Below are 17,009 nucleotides of genomic sequence, written 5' to 3' on the forward strand. Positions count from 1 at the left end.
TGTTACAGATCCTTGTCAATACTTTGTATTGTTCTATTTACTGTTCTTTGCCAATCTGGTTGAACGTGGTTTCAAAATGCATTTGCCTGAATGCTAATGCAGGCAAACATCTGTCCATGTGTTTATTCTGGATCTGTGTTTTTCCTTCTACAAAGTTCCTATTTATATCTTTCACTTCTTTCCTATTTCTACGTTTTTTCCCCCTTATTTATCCAAAGAAAATCTTTCTATATTCTGGTTATTGACCTTTTGTTAGTTTTATTTGTTTTTAAAAAAAATTTTTTTTAACGTTTTATTTATTATTGAGAGATAGACACAGAGCGTGAGCAGGGGAGGGGCAGAGAGAGAGGGAGACACAGAATCTGAAGCAGGCTCTAGGCTCCGAGCTGTCAGCACAGAGCCCGACGCAGGGCTCGAACTCAAAAACCACAAGATCATGACCTGAGCGGAAGTCAGATGCTTAACCGACGGAGCCACCCAGGCGCCCTATTGTTAGTTTTATTTGTATAAACATTTCATCACAAGTTTTGCCTTTACTTTTCACTCTCTCTCTGAGGTCTTTTGGTGAAGGTAATTCTTTAATTTTTCTCTAGTTGGATTTAGCCGTCTTTTCTTTTGTAGTTGATGCATTTTTTGCTTTAAGAATTCTATTTTATCCAACAGTTATAAATATACTCTCCTATATTGACTTCTAGACAGTTTATAGTAATTTGTTTTCCATTGAGTTCCGTACTTGGAACTGGCTGTTAAGTATAAGATAATTTCATTTTCTTCTTTATGGAGAGAGAATTTTCCCAGCACTGATCACAACGTCTTCTCAGTCATATGTTAGTTTGCATGTTTAGGTGAGAGTTTTCCAGGTTTCCTTCTGTTTCATTGGTCTTTTACTACGGCAATAGCATACTGTGTTAATTACTTATAATTTCACTCTTTTTAAAGACCATCTTGGCTTTTTTTCTTGTCCACTTCTTCACTGAGTATATAGTCTCCTCAAGTTCCACATTAATATAGAAATTTTCATCTCATTTAAACCCCAGATCTTCTCACTTGTCCTCATGCAGCTAAAACCTAAATCTCTTCGTTACTGAGACTGGCAAAATCATACAGCATTAATAATAATCAATCGGTTTGGATTTGGTGACTTCTTCATTTTGGGCCCTCAGGAATAAACTTACTCAGACACTTGAAGAGAAGTTTATTCTATTTTATCCATAAACAAATATACTTTCCTTTAAAATTAATATATTACAACTGCATATTGCATATAATAGATATGTATACATATACATGCATGTGTATACATATACATGTATCTGTGTAAATATATGTATATTATATATGTACATATAATACATGTGTATAATACATGTATAAATATATGTACATATGTATAACCATATATAATAACCATCTAATACAGTATGTTGATAAACCCCCAAACCACTATACATTTTTAAAATGTGTTGATTATCCTACTGACATCACACCACAGGCAAGGGTTTTTACATTTGTTGTGCTAACATATGTTCCCATGTACACTATAACATAATTGTTATAACATAACATAACATAGCCTATAACATAATTGTAATAGAGAGCAGTGGAACTGGGTAGCTAGCTAGTTACCTGTATGGTCCCTGTGTTCCTTGATCGTTGGGATTCTGTATCCCAGTGAGAATTTCAAATGATACGAGAATGTATTAGAAAAGCTGACTTGTATTATTTCTGCAAGATAATGTGTCCTTAATTCTTGAATATCTTCTTCACTGGACAGTCCCAAGACTTCTCTACCTGCCATTACAAGAAAGGAATATATTTATTAGTAAATTACAAGAGATCAACTTTAGGAGGCCATGTTAAATTGCTTATTAGAGCTTTCACTGGAAATAAAATAAAATCAAATATCACTGTTGAGTAAGTCAGGAGGAGTAAAATTTGGGAACAGACATTGCTAACGTTCATCTAGACACATTCGGAAGGACTCCATGAAAATTAGTTATTTTATTTTCATTTGTAGTTCTTGAACCAATTTCAATCACATATAATATTACTCCATTCCAATTAAACTATTCACATAAGAATTAGCTTTGCAATAAATCTCCAATGGTAGTAAGCACATGCATATATCTTTTCTTTAAATCACAGTTAGTCTCTGGCTTAGTCTCTGGTTTACAGCAGGTAGAAATGATTATAAAAATTCTTTTTCCTTTAATAATCCTGACAGTATGCTAAATAGACTAAAAACAAGAGTGAGAAATTTAAAAAATATGTCGACTATGTTGACATCACTAAAATAATTTCTCTTTTCTGCAGATAGTGTATTCAACGCCATACAGATGTCTCATTAAGACTGAAAAGATGAGAAGGAATACAAAGCAAGTCCTGGGCTGGATGGGGGTGTTGAAGATGAAGGCAAAAAAGAAGGCAGCATGTATTTTGATAAAATTACTTTTTTTTTCCTGGAATCTATTCCTTAAATCCATGTGATCCTGAGCAAGTCACATAACCTTTATTACTCAATCTCACTGTTTGTAAAATAAACATAATAATATCTATTTTTAGTAGTACAGAATATTACTAGAGTATAAAAAAGTAAAATACATAATAATATGATAGAATCATATTCTATTACTACAGAATAAAGTCTCTATAAAAATCTAGCACACGATACCATTTAATGAATATTTACAATTTTAGTTACATTATTTATGACACAGATAACAACGCGTTCATTGTAAAGATAAACTTGATGTAAAGACCCTGTGCGCAGTAGTCATTTAATGAATATGTATTAACTGTTGCAGGGGACTTTGAACTAGGGTGTTGCTGAGAGGCACATTTTCATAGCGTTGTGACTTCCTAGGAGGACATCTGTGAACCAAGGCAAACATGTGTTGGGATAGACAAGGAGACTACACCTTAGGTGGAGAGCGATCAGGCTACGATCTTGAATCAGAAGTGGGGTCAGTGTTTGCGGGTAAGATGCACAGTGTAAACATTCCAATTTGGAAGGAAGTAAGGCGGAGGTGGTTGGTGAGGCGTGATGGGAAAACAAGTTTGGCTGTAAACCATCCACCTGTCCTGGAAGTGTGCAGCGAAGCATGGACAGGAAGGAAAAGCCCAACATAATTTGGGAACTGTGACCACAGAACCTCCAAATATAGCTTACAGACAGGTGGACTTCTGGATACTCAATACAGTTAAGGAGTCAGAATCCAAGCACAAAATTAATGGTTACATAAGCTGTACTAGCATCATGGACATAAGGTGACAAAGAGAAGAGACATTTTATGGATTTCCAGGGACTGGGCAGAAAAAGATCCAAAAGTTCTCCTCACAGTAATACTCGTGGTGGAGAGTTATGGTGTTCAAAATTAACATAAAGTACCTTCCAAGGCACATTTTTATGTTCTTTTTAAAAATTGAGATATAATTCATAGAACATAAAATTCATCCTTTAAACTGTACAACTTCATGATTTCTAGCATATTCACAAAGTTGTGCAAGCTCTAATCCATTTTTAAATTATAACTCAACTCACAATTACAGGGCAATCACCATAGATTCCCCTTGGAGGTATGCATTTATATTTGCAAAGAATTGTTTTTAGTTGCCTGACATTCAGTCCCCCTTCTAGTAAACACTCCAAAATTCATCTGGGATACTGCCACTCTCCCACTCACATACCACGTGGTTTGGATGTGGTTTGCAAAGTGACGTAGGAACTCAGCCAACGGGCAATGACAATAGTATATTCTTCTATCCAATGAGATTAGTTCTTGGTGGACCGAGACCAACATTAATCCACAGTAGACCATTTTTCCAACGGGTCTAATCTCTGAAATTATTTTGAACTTTTCTGTACGCTTTTCACAGGGGTTGTTTGTGGTAGGGCTTAAATCTGGAGATTCTACAGACTAAGTCAGCTTCTGTTTGGGGGGAGCCAACCTGAGAATGAGGCCAGCACATAATACTACAGACCTAAGAATTGGAGACGTATTTCTTCCTTTGTTGTTGACACATCTCTATCCATACTCTTTTCCTTTAAGTGTCTAGCACCCCCTTTTTTTTGAGACAAGCTGAATTGGGATTCTCTCATTCTCAACTGAAATAGTCATGAAAACCATAGCATTGTTTATCGTATCTTGACTATGGTGATAATGTGGCTCAGAGAAGTTGATGACTTGCAAAACGCAATGCAAACCCAGTCATAGAAACACTTTTAGTCAAGCGTTCTTTGACTCTAAGACTAGTTCTCTTGCCTCTGCACCAGGCTGCTTCTCCTCTGATTTAAAAAAATTAGTTTTCAGGGAAGTGATCCTGACAGTAATAATACTCTTATTTTTCTTTTTTCTTTTTTTAATATACGAAATTTATCGCCAAATTGGTTTCCATACAACACCCAGTGCTCATCCCAAAAGATGCCCTCTTCAATACCCATCACCTACCCTCCCCTCCCTCCCACCCCCCATCAACCCTCAGTTTGTTCTCAGTTTTTAAGAGTCTCTTATGCTTTGACTCTCTCCCACTCTAACCTCTTTTTTTTTTCCTTCCCCTCCCCCATGGGTTTCTGTTAAGTTTCTCAGGATCCACATATTTACTCTTATTTTTCATTGATAAGTATCTTAACACAGAAGTGTGGAAATCTGAAACACACAATGAATACTCACTCCTCCATAGAATCCTCAAATATAGTAAAGCTGTTTTTTGGTAGTAAAACGGTGGAGAAAGAATTCCTATAATCAAACTCAAGGAGAGACTAGCTGTTTTTGTCACTCATCACAAGCAAACGCTGGAGGGAGAGCCTCATTTTAGTAATAATGCTTCCACGGCAATGTCAACGATTTCCTTAACACTCCTGCTTTTCAAAGTCTGCCAAACTCTATATTCCATGCTTCCCCAAATCCTATGCGAGATCAAGAGTTCTCTCTTGAGAGACTGTGCACTCCAATTTCACATAATCTAGAAAATCTGACAAGTAACGTGGTTTATCCACTGAAATGCAAATTAAATGCATGCATCTAAAGTCACTTGAACCAAATATTGCCATCAGAAATATTTCTCTTTGGCTGCCAGAAAACTCACCTTTCATGAAGGAGGCTAAGGCTACTTTGTCCATGATCTGCTGGGTTACGTTGGTGACCGGTGTGAATGCAATAGCAAATGTAGTATCATTGAATGAATCTACCGGTCCCAGGTCCATGGCGGGCAGTGAAGAAAAATCATGAGCTTCATGATAAATAGGATATTCATACAAAAAAAGCAGTAGGAGCAATGAGCTTAGCCATTCCTACACAATCCGAGACAAAGAATAAAGAAAATTATGAGTTTGAATCAGTTATCCACAATCATTTGGGCATACAGTTTGTCTCATTCATCTTTCTGATCTCAATGTATGCCACATTAGGAACTGTTTAAAATATGTACCTTACAAATGTCAGCAGTCTAATTCCAATGGGTTATTCGTAGGAATTCAAATGTATCGATCCACAGCACCAGTCTAAAGCATGCACTGATCACGGACGTATGAGAGACAACAGTGGCGACCTATCATAAATTATTACCAGTGGGCAGGAACTACTCACGCTGTATCTGATTCTGCTCAAAGCCTAGTGTTACATGAGACAGTTCAAGGACACCTCTTCCTTAGCAATAATACATTGGCTACAAGGCAAGAGTCTGGTATTGGAAACTCCATACGATTCAGGCAACCGGAGAAGCTGTAACTACCTGATTTTAAAAAGACCCTGGAGTTTAACCAGGATTTTGGTTGTATGGTAGAATTATAGGGGCTAATACTAATTTTGTTCTTGGCACTAATGGCATTTCCAAGTTTTCCACTTGTTTGAAGAGAATAATGTATTTTTAAATGTTTTTTTTTTTAACATTTATTTATTTTTGAGACAGAGAGAGAGACAGAGCATGAATGGGGGAGGAGCAGAGAGAGAGGGAGACACAGAATCGGAAGCTGTCTCCAGGCTCTGAGCCATCAGCCCAGAGCCCGACGCGGGGCTCGACCTCACGGACCGTGAGATCGTGACCTGAGCTGAAGTCGGACGCTTAACCGACTGAGCCACCCAGGCGCCCCAAGAATAATGTATTTTTAAAAAGAGAAAGAGATTCAAAACCGAAAATACCTGCCAGCTACTTCCGGGGGTTGATTCACCATGCCTTCAGAATCTCAGCATCTAGACCTGATGACTCATGACTAGGAACACTAGCAAAAATGTGACCACTGACTTAAAAATTTTTTTTTAATTTTTTTTTTTTTGAGACAGACAGCATGAGCGGGGGAAGGGCAGAGAAAGAGGGAGACCCAGAATCCGAAGCAGGCTCCAGGTTCCGAGCTGTCTGCACAGAGCCCGACGCGGGGCTCGAACCCACAGACCGCGAGATCATGACCTGAGCCGAAGTCGGCCGCTCAACCGACTGAGCCACCCAGGCGCCCCGTGACCGTTGACTTTTAAAACATTTATTGGATTTTGTATTGTTGGCCAGCTTCAGTGCTTTAAGACCTCAATTTAGGGTCTATGTCAAGTGAAATGTCTGCAGACAGATTGCAGTTTGAGGAACAGCTTCTTCTGCAACAGAAAGGTTGTTGTGTTTTGTTTTTGGGAGGGGAGATGAAGGATAGCTATTTCCCAAAGAAATATACATTTTCGTCCTGTAAATGCAAAGGGACAGGCATACCATTAAGGGCTCTCTCTTCATTCTCCATTTTTTAAGAAGGTTCTTGCATAATAATGCGCATGTTTGTTGACACACACTTATCTCCCTCTTAATCATTTTGCCCTGTTTAATAAGAAAGACAAGACGATCACGTAAATGCAATGGCCTTAATGAGAAGAAATCTCCCCACAAACAAACAATCAAAACAGAGCAGGCTGATCGTTGCAGTGCTAGACATAAGCAGTAGGAATTGAGAGTTCCGAAGTTAGCTTTTCATAACCCGCTGCCCTGGCTTTCTTTTCCTCCCACGTCCAAACTCTTTACTCCCTCATTTGTTCATCATGCATTGTGTCGATCATCATTTTTTCGCCTCTCAGCTCAAAAGTCATCCTTTGCAGCCCGCTCTGTGAAAGCAGATCTGGGCCCCAGACATATTTTCCTTTGCCAGCCGCCATGATGTAAAACTGTCAGGAGAAAGGACTGAAGAGGCATTTCGGGAAGAAGAGACTCTTCTTTTTGGTGTCAGAGGGGTTCATTTTCCTTCCCACCCCCCCACTGCTCAGAGGAAATGATTTCCTTCAGCACAAAGCATCTGGATGGTACAGGTTTCACTGGGGGTTTCCAACAGCTCTTGACCACACAGCGGTAATGCATCTGGGAGCCTGAGACAGCTGGAGCCTTTCCCCCAGACTTTTGTTTCCTTCTGCTCTCCACTGCAAAGACAGAGCACTCCAGTCCTTGTGCCCATAGCTTGACATTCAGGCTTCCCTGTCATCCCGTGGGCTGCAACAACATCCATCCAAACACACCTTATTTGGCACAACACGACCCTTGCATGGAGTTAGCAATGGCCATCTACCATCAAGAATGCGGTGGGAAACCTCTCTGCCCCCGTTCTTAAGCAAAGGTGAGTTATTGCTGAGGTTTGCTTGGGAATCCAGCACTGATACAAAGCAGAGACAGGCTATCATCCAAGGAGGAGAGAGGATGCTTTCACATATCCAAGACCTCCCAACAGATACAAGGATAGATTGTACAACAAGCAACAAACCAAGTCTCAACAAACTGAAATTATACTAAGTTTCTTCTCTGACCATGAGAATAGGAAACTAGAAATGAGTAACAAAAGAAAAGCTGGAAGGACTTCGAATCAGTGATCAAAAACCTTCCAACAGGGGTGCCTTCGTGGCTCTGTTGGTTAAGCATCTAACTTTTAATTTTGGCTCAGGTCATGATCCCACGATTGTGGGATCAAGCCCCACAGTGGGCTCTGCACTGAGCATGGGGCCTGCTTGAGATTCTCTCTCTCTCTCTCTCTCTCTCTCTCTCTCTCTCTCTCTTTTTCCCTCTGCCCCTCACTCGCTCATGTGCACACACTCTCCCTCTCTCCCTCAAATAAAAAAATAAAAAATTAAAATTAAACAACCTCCCAAAAAAGAAAAGCCCAGGACCACACAGCTTCACTGAATTCTACCAATCAGAAAAGAATGAATGCCAGTCCTTCTCAAAGACTTCAAAAACCTGAAGGGGAGGGTATACTTGCAGAATCATTCTATGAGGTCAGCATTACCCCAAGGCCAATGCCAGATATGGATACTATAAGAAGAGAAAATTACAGACCAATATCCCTAAGGAACATAGATGTAAAAACCCTCAACAAGATTTTAGCAAACTGAACACAACCACACATGATACACCACAACCAAATGGGATTCACCCCCAAGATGCAAGGATGGTTCAATATATGCAAATCAATGAATGTAATACAGCACACGAGTAGAACGGTAAAAATCATACGGTCATCTCAATAGATGCAAAGCATTTCACAGAATACACATCCTTTCATGATAAAAACTTTCAAAAAAGTAAGCATAGAAAGAATAAACCTCAGCACGATAAAGGCCATATACCACAAGCCCGTGGCTGACATCATACTCAATGGTGAAAGGTTGAAAGCTTTTCCTCTAAGATCGGGAACAAGACAAGGGCACTCACTCCTACCACTCCTATTCAACATAGAAGTTCCAATTCTTCACCTCTACTTTTGTCCATACCTTTTGTCTGAGAACTCTGGAGTTCCTTCCTTGAGGGCAGACGATAACTTTGACTGTAGAGAGGGATGGGAGCACTCTGTTACCAGAATTGTGCCAGTTCTGAGCCTAGACCTTATGAGACCTTGAATCTATCTTCTTGTTCCTGTGGCTCTGCCATTGCTATCAGAGCATACCTGGGCTAGCCTCTGGGATGAAAAGCACATGAAACAGCGGACTCATCCCAGTCATCCGAGTATAGAGTAGCCGACATCAAAGGACGGCCAGCCAGACCCCAGAGATCTGAGAAAACTTATCCAAGATCAGCAGAACCACCTAAAAACTACCCCACACATCCCAGCCGTAAATGTTTATTGATGTGTGTTATTTGTTGCCTTTTTTTTTTTTTTAGTTTTGCTATGAAATGTAAATACAGCTACAGACAAGATATGTTACTTAGGATCCCCTACTTAGCCCCTACAATATTGCATTTCTTTGGTTTTAGTGGTTTTTTAATATTTGGTCCCTAACTTGATCATGCTGTAGTCTGAGGAAGTGCTGCTCTGTAAGATATTGTTTCATTGAAATTCCTTGAGACTTCCTTGGTGGTTCAGCATATTTTAATATTTGGAAATACTCCATGTATGCTTGAAATAGCCATATGTCACCCTTTAGTTTGTTTTGTACGTATCTTTCATAATTGTGTTCTTCGAACCTTCAGCACCCTTTTGAATGTTATTTGCTAGAGCAATCATTTTATGATGGAATTCTATTAAATTTTTCCACCGATCATGGACTTGCCAATTTTTTATTGTGTCTCTGTTACATTAAAAAAATTTTTTTAATGTTTACTTATTTTTGACAGAGAGAGAGCGAGAGAGCAGGGTAGGGGCAGAGAGAGAAGGAGACAGAGTATCCAAAGCAGGCTTTGTGCTGATAGCAGAGAGCCTGATGTGGGGCTCAAACTCATGAACCGTGAGATCATGACCTGAGCTGAAGTTGGATGCTTAATTGACTGAGCCACCCAGGTGCCCCCCTGTTACTTTTTACTGTGTGTATTTATTTATTATTTTGTTTATTAAACTTTTAAAAAATTGTTTATTTTTATTTATTTATTTAAAACAAATTTTTTTTAACGTTTTATTTATTTTTGAGACAGAGACAGAGCATGAACGGGGGAGGGGCAGAGAGAGAGGGAGACACAGAATCGGAAGCAGGCTCCAGGCTCGGAGCCATCAGCCCAGAGCCCGACATGGGGCTCAAACTCACGGACTGCGAGATCGTGACCTGAGCTGAAGTCGGACGCTTAACCGACTGAGCCACCCAGGCGCCCCTATTTATTTATTTTTTTGAGAGAGAGGACAAGCAGGGAGGGTCAGAGAGAAAGAGAGGGAGACAGGGGTGCCTGGGTGAGTCAGTCGGTTAAGCGTGCGACTTTAGCTCAGGTCATGATCTCATTATTCATGAGTTCAAGCCCCGCGTCGGGCTCTGTGCTGACAGCTCAGAGCCTGAAGCCTGCTTCACATTCTCTGTCTCCCTCTCTCTCTGCCCCTACCCAGCTCATGCTCTGTCTCTTTCTCTCTTAAAAATATATAATAAATACTTTAAAAAGTTTAAGAAAAAAAGAGAGGGAGACAGAATTGAAATTGAAAGCAGGCTCCAGGAACTGAGCTGTCAGCACAAAGCCCAGGCTTGAATATACAAACTGGGGCTCAAATACACAGACTGTTGGATCATGACCTGAACCGAAGTCCAATTTTTAACTGACTGAGCCACTCAGGCGCCCCTATTTATTTAGTATTTTAGAGAGCAAGAGAGAGCAAGTGTGAGTGGGGGAGAGGGACAGGGGGAGGGGAGAAGGAGGGAGGGAGAGGGAGAGGGAGAGGGAGAGGGAGAGGGAGAGAGAGAGAGAGAGAGAGAGAGAATCTTGAGCAGGCTCTGCGCTGAACGTGGAGCCCGACCCAGGGCTCAATTCCCTGGCCCCGGCATCATGACCTGAGTCAAAATCAAGTCAGACAGATGCTCAACTGACTGAACCACTGAGGTGCCCCTAGTCAGTGCATTTAAAGGCTAAGTGGTTAGGTGCATAAAACCTTGCTCTATGGATCTTTTTATTTTATCTTTTTAATTTTTTTATGTTTATTTACTTTCGAGAGACAGAGAGAGACAGAGCATGAGCAGGGGTGGGGCTGAGAGAGAGGGAGACACAGAATCCGAAGCAGGCTCCAGGCTCCGAGCTGTCTGCACAGAGCCCGACGCGGGGCTTAAACTCACGAACCGTGAAATCGTGACCTGGGCTGAAGTCAGACGCTCAACCAACTGAGCCACCCAGGTGCCCCTGCTCTTATTTTAATGGTAGGTTGTTTTTACTTCTGACAGCAGCATAGGGACATGAAGTTTCTTTAGCTTAATATTTTGCCTCATGTCACTTTATCCTTCTCTTTATTTTAGCCTTTTGCTAAATTTTAAGATGTGTGATTAAGGTAGGAAAGATTCATCATTTTTTTTTTGAAATTCAAACTCATAGATACTATATTTTTAAGAGGTGAATTTAGTCACGTATGAATGTTTGTTTTGGATGATCTTCCATTGTGTTTTATTCTAGTTCTGTCTCAATAACCTTCTATTGAAGTTTATCAAGGTACCCCCCCCCCCCCCACCATGTTTCCTTTCCTGTCCCAAAGATATAAAAGATATTTATATTCTTTTAATGATGACTACTAATTTTTGGACTTTCCTAGGAAAATATCTTTCTTTTTCAAGTGGAAACTCCACATCATTTATTATCATGACCCTCTTACAAACAGACACTTTCCAGACAATTATCTCTCAGCTGAATTTCAAACCCTATCATTCTGGTTACTGCTATAGAAATTTGGTTCAATTTTTAATATAAAGAATACATATAATTTAAAGGATACATAAAGTGGATTGAGTTTAGCCACCCAGAGTTAATTAAAGCTGCCAATGGATTGCATAAGGTTACTATGGGAAGGCTGTGATGTATTTGAACTTATTCTTGAGGTGGGGGATAGAAACTCCACCTGAACGAGGCTTGGATAGACTTTAGCCAGATTAAGAACCCAGGGCTCTGACTTGCACGTGGGCTAGTTCACTGTGAAAACAGCCCATGGACTCTACCTAAAACTGCCTGCAGAGGGCAGTATTCTTCCCGACATACCCTATCAGCAACCAGAGAACAGTATAGCATTACACCAGGCCGTTCCCCTGGGCAAAGAGCATATATGAACGTGTACGTGTGTGTGTGTGCACCTGTGTGCATATGTGAGAGCTAGTGGTGGTGGTGAGGATTAGGCAGGGAAATTTATGCTTTTTTTTTTTTTTTTTTTGCAGTGACCCAAAATACCTCCCAGAAGGAAGCTTCTCAGTGTGTAATAGTAATACCACATCGTTCCAGAGCCCTAATCAGCCAATACTACACAAATACGATTTGCTGAGGTTCTCCCGAAAACCGTGGAAACTGAGGGCTTTCAAAAGGTCCTCACTGTAGGGGCAAGCAGTATATCTAAGCTGGATTAAAGAGAGTAAAGATATTCTGGAATGATCATCAGTTTTCTGGAAAGCATGCCAGGGACGTGACTTGGGAGAATGAGTCGAGACTTTTGAGAACACAGAGTCAGCACCTCCACCTTGAATTTGGCTCTTAAGTCCTGAATTTGGTGCAAGCATTTTCCTCCTCCCATGTGCATCTCATGCTGGCCAGGGACAGAAACCACACGGTTGCCATGAACTTCTCCATAGTGATGAGGAATGGTTGTGCCTTTGCCCGAAGCTGTCATTCCATTCATGCCACGGGATGACGCTTAAGGCTGTGCTATTTCCTAGAGACCAAACTCATAGAAGATGTCCAGAAGCCAGTTCCAATGGGAGGCCAAGAAAGCCTCAGAGAGCCCCGGGGTTAAACCCTACACATCAGGCTAATGAGCCTGAGGGGCTAGTCTAGGTGGAAGCAGGTTGGGTGAAGAGGTTAGAAAGCCCAGGGAATGGCAGGTGATGGGAGGAAGACAGTTCCCGAGGTGGGGCGGGGGGGCTGGGGGAAGCATTAGGTCAGGTATCCAGTGATAACAGGAATGAGGATCCCATAGGCTGTCCCTAGTGCAGAGAATTCAGTGTGGACACTTTTAAGGGGACTGTGCATGGCTGCGTAGGAGGGTAAGCTGGCCAAAAAGTGATCTCGCTGTGGAATCAGCTGCAGCCCAATTCAGCCTGGAAACGTCAGTGTGGCTCCAATCCCTTAGATTTTCCACTGGAAATTAGTATTGCCTACTTCCCTCCGCCCCCCACCCCGACCTCCCCGATTCACGTATGTTCGGTAGTTTATCAAAAGACTAACAATAACATGAATTCCTCATTATACATGCAGTAGATAGTTTCATTTTGTAAGGGCTCTAATTTTCCTCCTTTTATATGGTTGTTAAATTCAGGGCAAAACGCTTATACCAGAGCAGCTTGAAATCTCTGTTTACAGAAGTAATGCACATTTGAAATAATACTGTGATAAGGAAATGCTGCAGTCAATTTTGATTCAACACACCGTGTGCACAGAAAGCATCTTCCGCTTCCAAAATTCTCACAGCGTAAGAGAGCCAGAGACAATAAAAATATTTCTGTAAATGCTTTTGGTCAACAGTCTAACAGTCGTGGAACAGTTTATCCACAATAGCCCCAAATTATTATGCAATAAAAGCAAAGAACCATCACTTCAAAAACAATTCAGGTTTACCAATCCGTTCTCAAGATCCCTACTTCTTCCCGATCAACATGTTAAGCAAAGTTCAGCTTATTTCCACACTCAGTTTCTGGTTAAAAATCATATTAAGAGTTGTATGATTTTTACAACTTTGTGTTTTAACTCAATGTCGTTGCTTCCATCATGTTAAACACGGAGTACTCAAAACATCAAAACAGCCCATTAATTTTCAAAATAATTTCTCCACAGAGGGGTAGCATCCAAATTTATAAATTTGTGATAAGGAGAAAAGAAAAAAGAAAGAAAGAAAACCCCGAAACACAAGTCACAGACCAGAAAAAATAAAACGAACTTACTCTTGAGAAATCTGAACCAAGGAATCCAGAATCACACTTTATCCACTGACGTCCTTGTTTAGAAGAAAGCAGTTCACATGTTCCCCCACACCCCCGGTCTCTACCACCTCTCTGCAATTTGCTTTAACTGTTTGACTTCTGTGAAAAGTTCCTGCGAAGACAGCCTTCAGAAGTTCTGACCTCAGTCCCGCAGGTCCTGCCAAACCTCACGTTCACATGATCTCTCTTGGACTGTTGGGGTGTTTTCACTTCTTTTCAGCCAGTTCCTGTAGAGCAGGGAGTAACATTTACATTTTGTTTCCGGGACATATCATATTATGAAGAGCAATCTTATCAAGGAGGTCCGATATTTCTAAGCTTTCGTCTGGTATGGCCAAGATAAGTGTGGGCTAATATCAAAATCTAAAGCAGTGCCTTTGAAGAGAAAGTCAACCGTTTAATCAGAGAAAAGCTCCTCTCTACACGGCTCTATGCTGCCTGATTGACATCATCACTCGGATAATCAGGGTTTTCATTTCTCTGTGTCTCATTTTTATTCGGTTCAGAATATTTCTAGTCTCCCTGACGATTTACTCTTTGACCTGTGAATCATCTCAAAGTGTGTTAATTTCCAAATGCCTGGAGATGTTCCTATTATCTTTTGGTTACTGATTTCTGGTTTCATTCTTTTTTTGTTTCTAAATTTTTTTTAATGTTTATTTTTGAGAGAGAGAGAGAGAGAGAGAGAGCAGGAGTGGGGAGGGGCAAAGAGAGAGAGAGGGGGAGACATAGAATCCGAAGCAGGCTCCAGGCTCTGAGCTGTCAGCACAGAGCCCGACGCGGGGCTCGAACTGACAACCTGTGAGGTCATGACTTGAACTGAAGTCAGACGCATAACTGACTGAGCCACGCAGGCACCCTGATTTCCAGTTTAATTCTACTGCGGTCAGAAAATTTGCTGTGTATGTCAAATTTGTTAGGACTTGTTTTATGACCCAGGATATGATTTATCTTGGTGAATATTCCTTATGCACTTGAAGAGAGGTGCGTTCTACTGTTGAGTGGGGTATTACATAAATATCTATGAGATCTAGTAGGTCGATGGTGTTTTTCAGTTTTTCTATATTTTTGTTGGTTTTCTGTTTACTGGGTCTGTTGATTACTGAGAGAGGAGTACTGACGATTTTAACAACAATCATGGACTCTTCCGTTTTTCCTTTCAGGTCTAACTAGTCTTGTGTCATGCACTTTGAAGCTGTCGTGTTTGGTGCATACATAGTTAGGACTGGTATGTCTTCCTTGCAAATTGGCTTTTTATCATTATGTAATAACGCCCATCTTCATTCCTGGTGACTTTCCGTGTTCTGAAGTCTACCTTGCCTGCTTTTAATAGGACCATTCCCACTTCCTTTTGATTAGTGTTTCCATGGTATATTTTTCCCATTTTTTAATTTTCAATTATCTATATCATTATATTTGAAGTGACCTTCTTTTAGACAGCTCAAGTGAGGTCCTTTTTGTTCATTTGTTTGTTCAATTCCAACCTGATAATATATGTCTTTTAATGGGTGTCTTTAGAGCAGTTACATTTCATCTAACTACTACTATTTTAGGATTCAGGTCTCCCGTTTTGTTTTTTGTTTTCTCTGACTTTCATCCTTCTGTTTCCCATTTCCTGCCTTCTTTTGTCTTCTCTGAACATTTTTAGTTTTCCAATTTACCCACTGCGATGGCAAACTACATATATTTGTATACTTATTTCAGTGATTGCCCTAGGGATTATAAAAGACACATTTAACTTTACACAGTCTACTTAGAAGAAGCAATATTTTACCACTTTAAGTAGAATATAGAAGTCTTACCATCACATAGGGGCAAAACAGGTAGGCAGCCAACAGGGTGTTGCTTAATAGCTAAAACCGGGAGTCAAGAATGGAGAGTAAGAGGCTAAGGGCAGTCACTATCACCCCAGGAAAAAGTTCTTATCACTTGTATAGTTCCCGGCTCTGAGCTAATCTTAAGGTCCAGAATCTATTGTCTGAAGAAGCAGTCAGAAGAATCCCCAAACATCTTGACAAGTATATACTCTGATGATTTCCCCTGGGCCTTACTCAAAGGGACCTACAGCCATTTACTTGGATGACTGTGCACTGGAGAAAGAAAAATCCTCAGACATTTCAAGAGCTATTGGGCATAGGGCCTAAATGGACATTGATACCTAGAAAACCAAAATGTCACTATGGCCCCATTGTTAGAATGGGTGCATGAAATTAAGGTAATATGTGGAGTTGCGGTTAAAACCCAGCTTTATGGGGTCCCACTGAGTCTATGAACACAAACACACCCAGTGGCCAGTTCTCTAACACCAGGTATGGCATCAGAACTAATATATTTGGTATTTGGAATAATCCCCATGTTGGGTCCTTGGCCTCTGGGTAAGAAGTCTCATAACGGGGTAGAGAAAGTGGATACTTCTGACAATTCCTTCAACCCTACTTCCAGCCAAGACACTGAATCAAGAACAATACTGTATCCTGAGGAGGGGGAAAGTAGAGACCATTAATGACATAAAGGATACAAAGAGGGCTTCTGGGTGGCTCAGTCGTTAAGCATCTGCTCAGGTCATGATCTCACGGTTTGTGAGTTCAAGTTCCACGAGACTTGCTTCCAGTGAGTCCTGCTTCTCTCTCTCTCTCTGTCCCTCTTTCTCTTCCTCTCTCTCTTTCTCTGGCTTTCTCTCACTTGTCCCCCCCCCCCCCAAAAAAAAAAAAGAATACAAAGAGAGTGTATCTATCTTCATTTAATTTGCCAGTCTCATCCCTCCAGAAACCAGATGGGTCCTGAACAACAACCAGATTGTTGTAAACTCAAACAGGTAGTGACAGCTGCTCTGTCAGACATGGTATCTGTTTCTAGAACAGGTCCATGACATTCAGCTGGTGACTAACCAGATGCCTTGTTTTCTATTCTGATTAGAAAAGAGTTCACACTCAGGTGAATTACACAATAATATTCCTTTATAGTTTTGCCTCAGGGCTATGTTAACTCTCTCGCTTCTGTTATAGTCGTAAGAGACCTAGAGTGTCTCACAGAACATCATATTGATACATCGATAACTGATCTATCAGGCCGAGAGATGACATGGGTAAGACACAAATGCTCCAGAGAGTAGGGGACAAATCCCGTGGAGGATAAGCAACCCATCACCCATGACCCATCACTTGAAGGGTTGATGGCTCCAGTGATCAGGGGCGCTCTACGTAT

The 17,009-nt window shown here is 40.8% G+C and overlaps 1 protein-coding gene across 5 annotated transcripts in view; it reads right to left on the reverse strand.

The window, feature by feature from the left end:
• Window positions 1-13,965, reverse strand: part of ABCA8 (ATP binding cassette subfamily A member 8) — a 71,195-nt gene extending 57,230 nt beyond the window's left edge. For 3 of the 5 annotated variants that reach the window (XR_006211184.1, XM_015536194.2, XM_042966546.1), the window contains exons 1-4: window positions 13,767-13,965; window positions 6,691-6,792; window positions 5,086-5,290; window positions 1,627-1,791 (exon numbers count right to left, since the gene is read on the reverse strand). Coding sequence is in view for 3 of the 5 variants with exons in the window: in XM_015536194.2 (XP_015391680.2) it covers window positions 1,627-1,791; window positions 5,086-5,290; window positions 6,691-6,786 (466 nt within the window). In the remaining 2 variants the exon portion in view is untranslated. Of the gene's footprint in view, window positions 1-1,626; window positions 1,792-5,085; window positions 5,291-6,690; window positions 7,191-13,766 lie in introns of those variants that run through there. The other 2 variants (XM_042966547.1, XM_042966548.1) reach the window with 2 other exon arrangements.
• Window positions 13,966-17,009: the final 3,044 nt, after the last annotated feature.

This window comes from Panthera tigris, chromosome E1 (genome assembly GCF_018350195.1).
Source record: "Panthera tigris isolate Pti1 chromosome E1, P.tigris_Pti1_mat1.1, whole genome shotgun sequence".
Classification (NCBI taxonomy): Eukaryota; Metazoa; Chordata; class Mammalia; order Carnivora; family Felidae; genus Panthera; species Panthera tigris.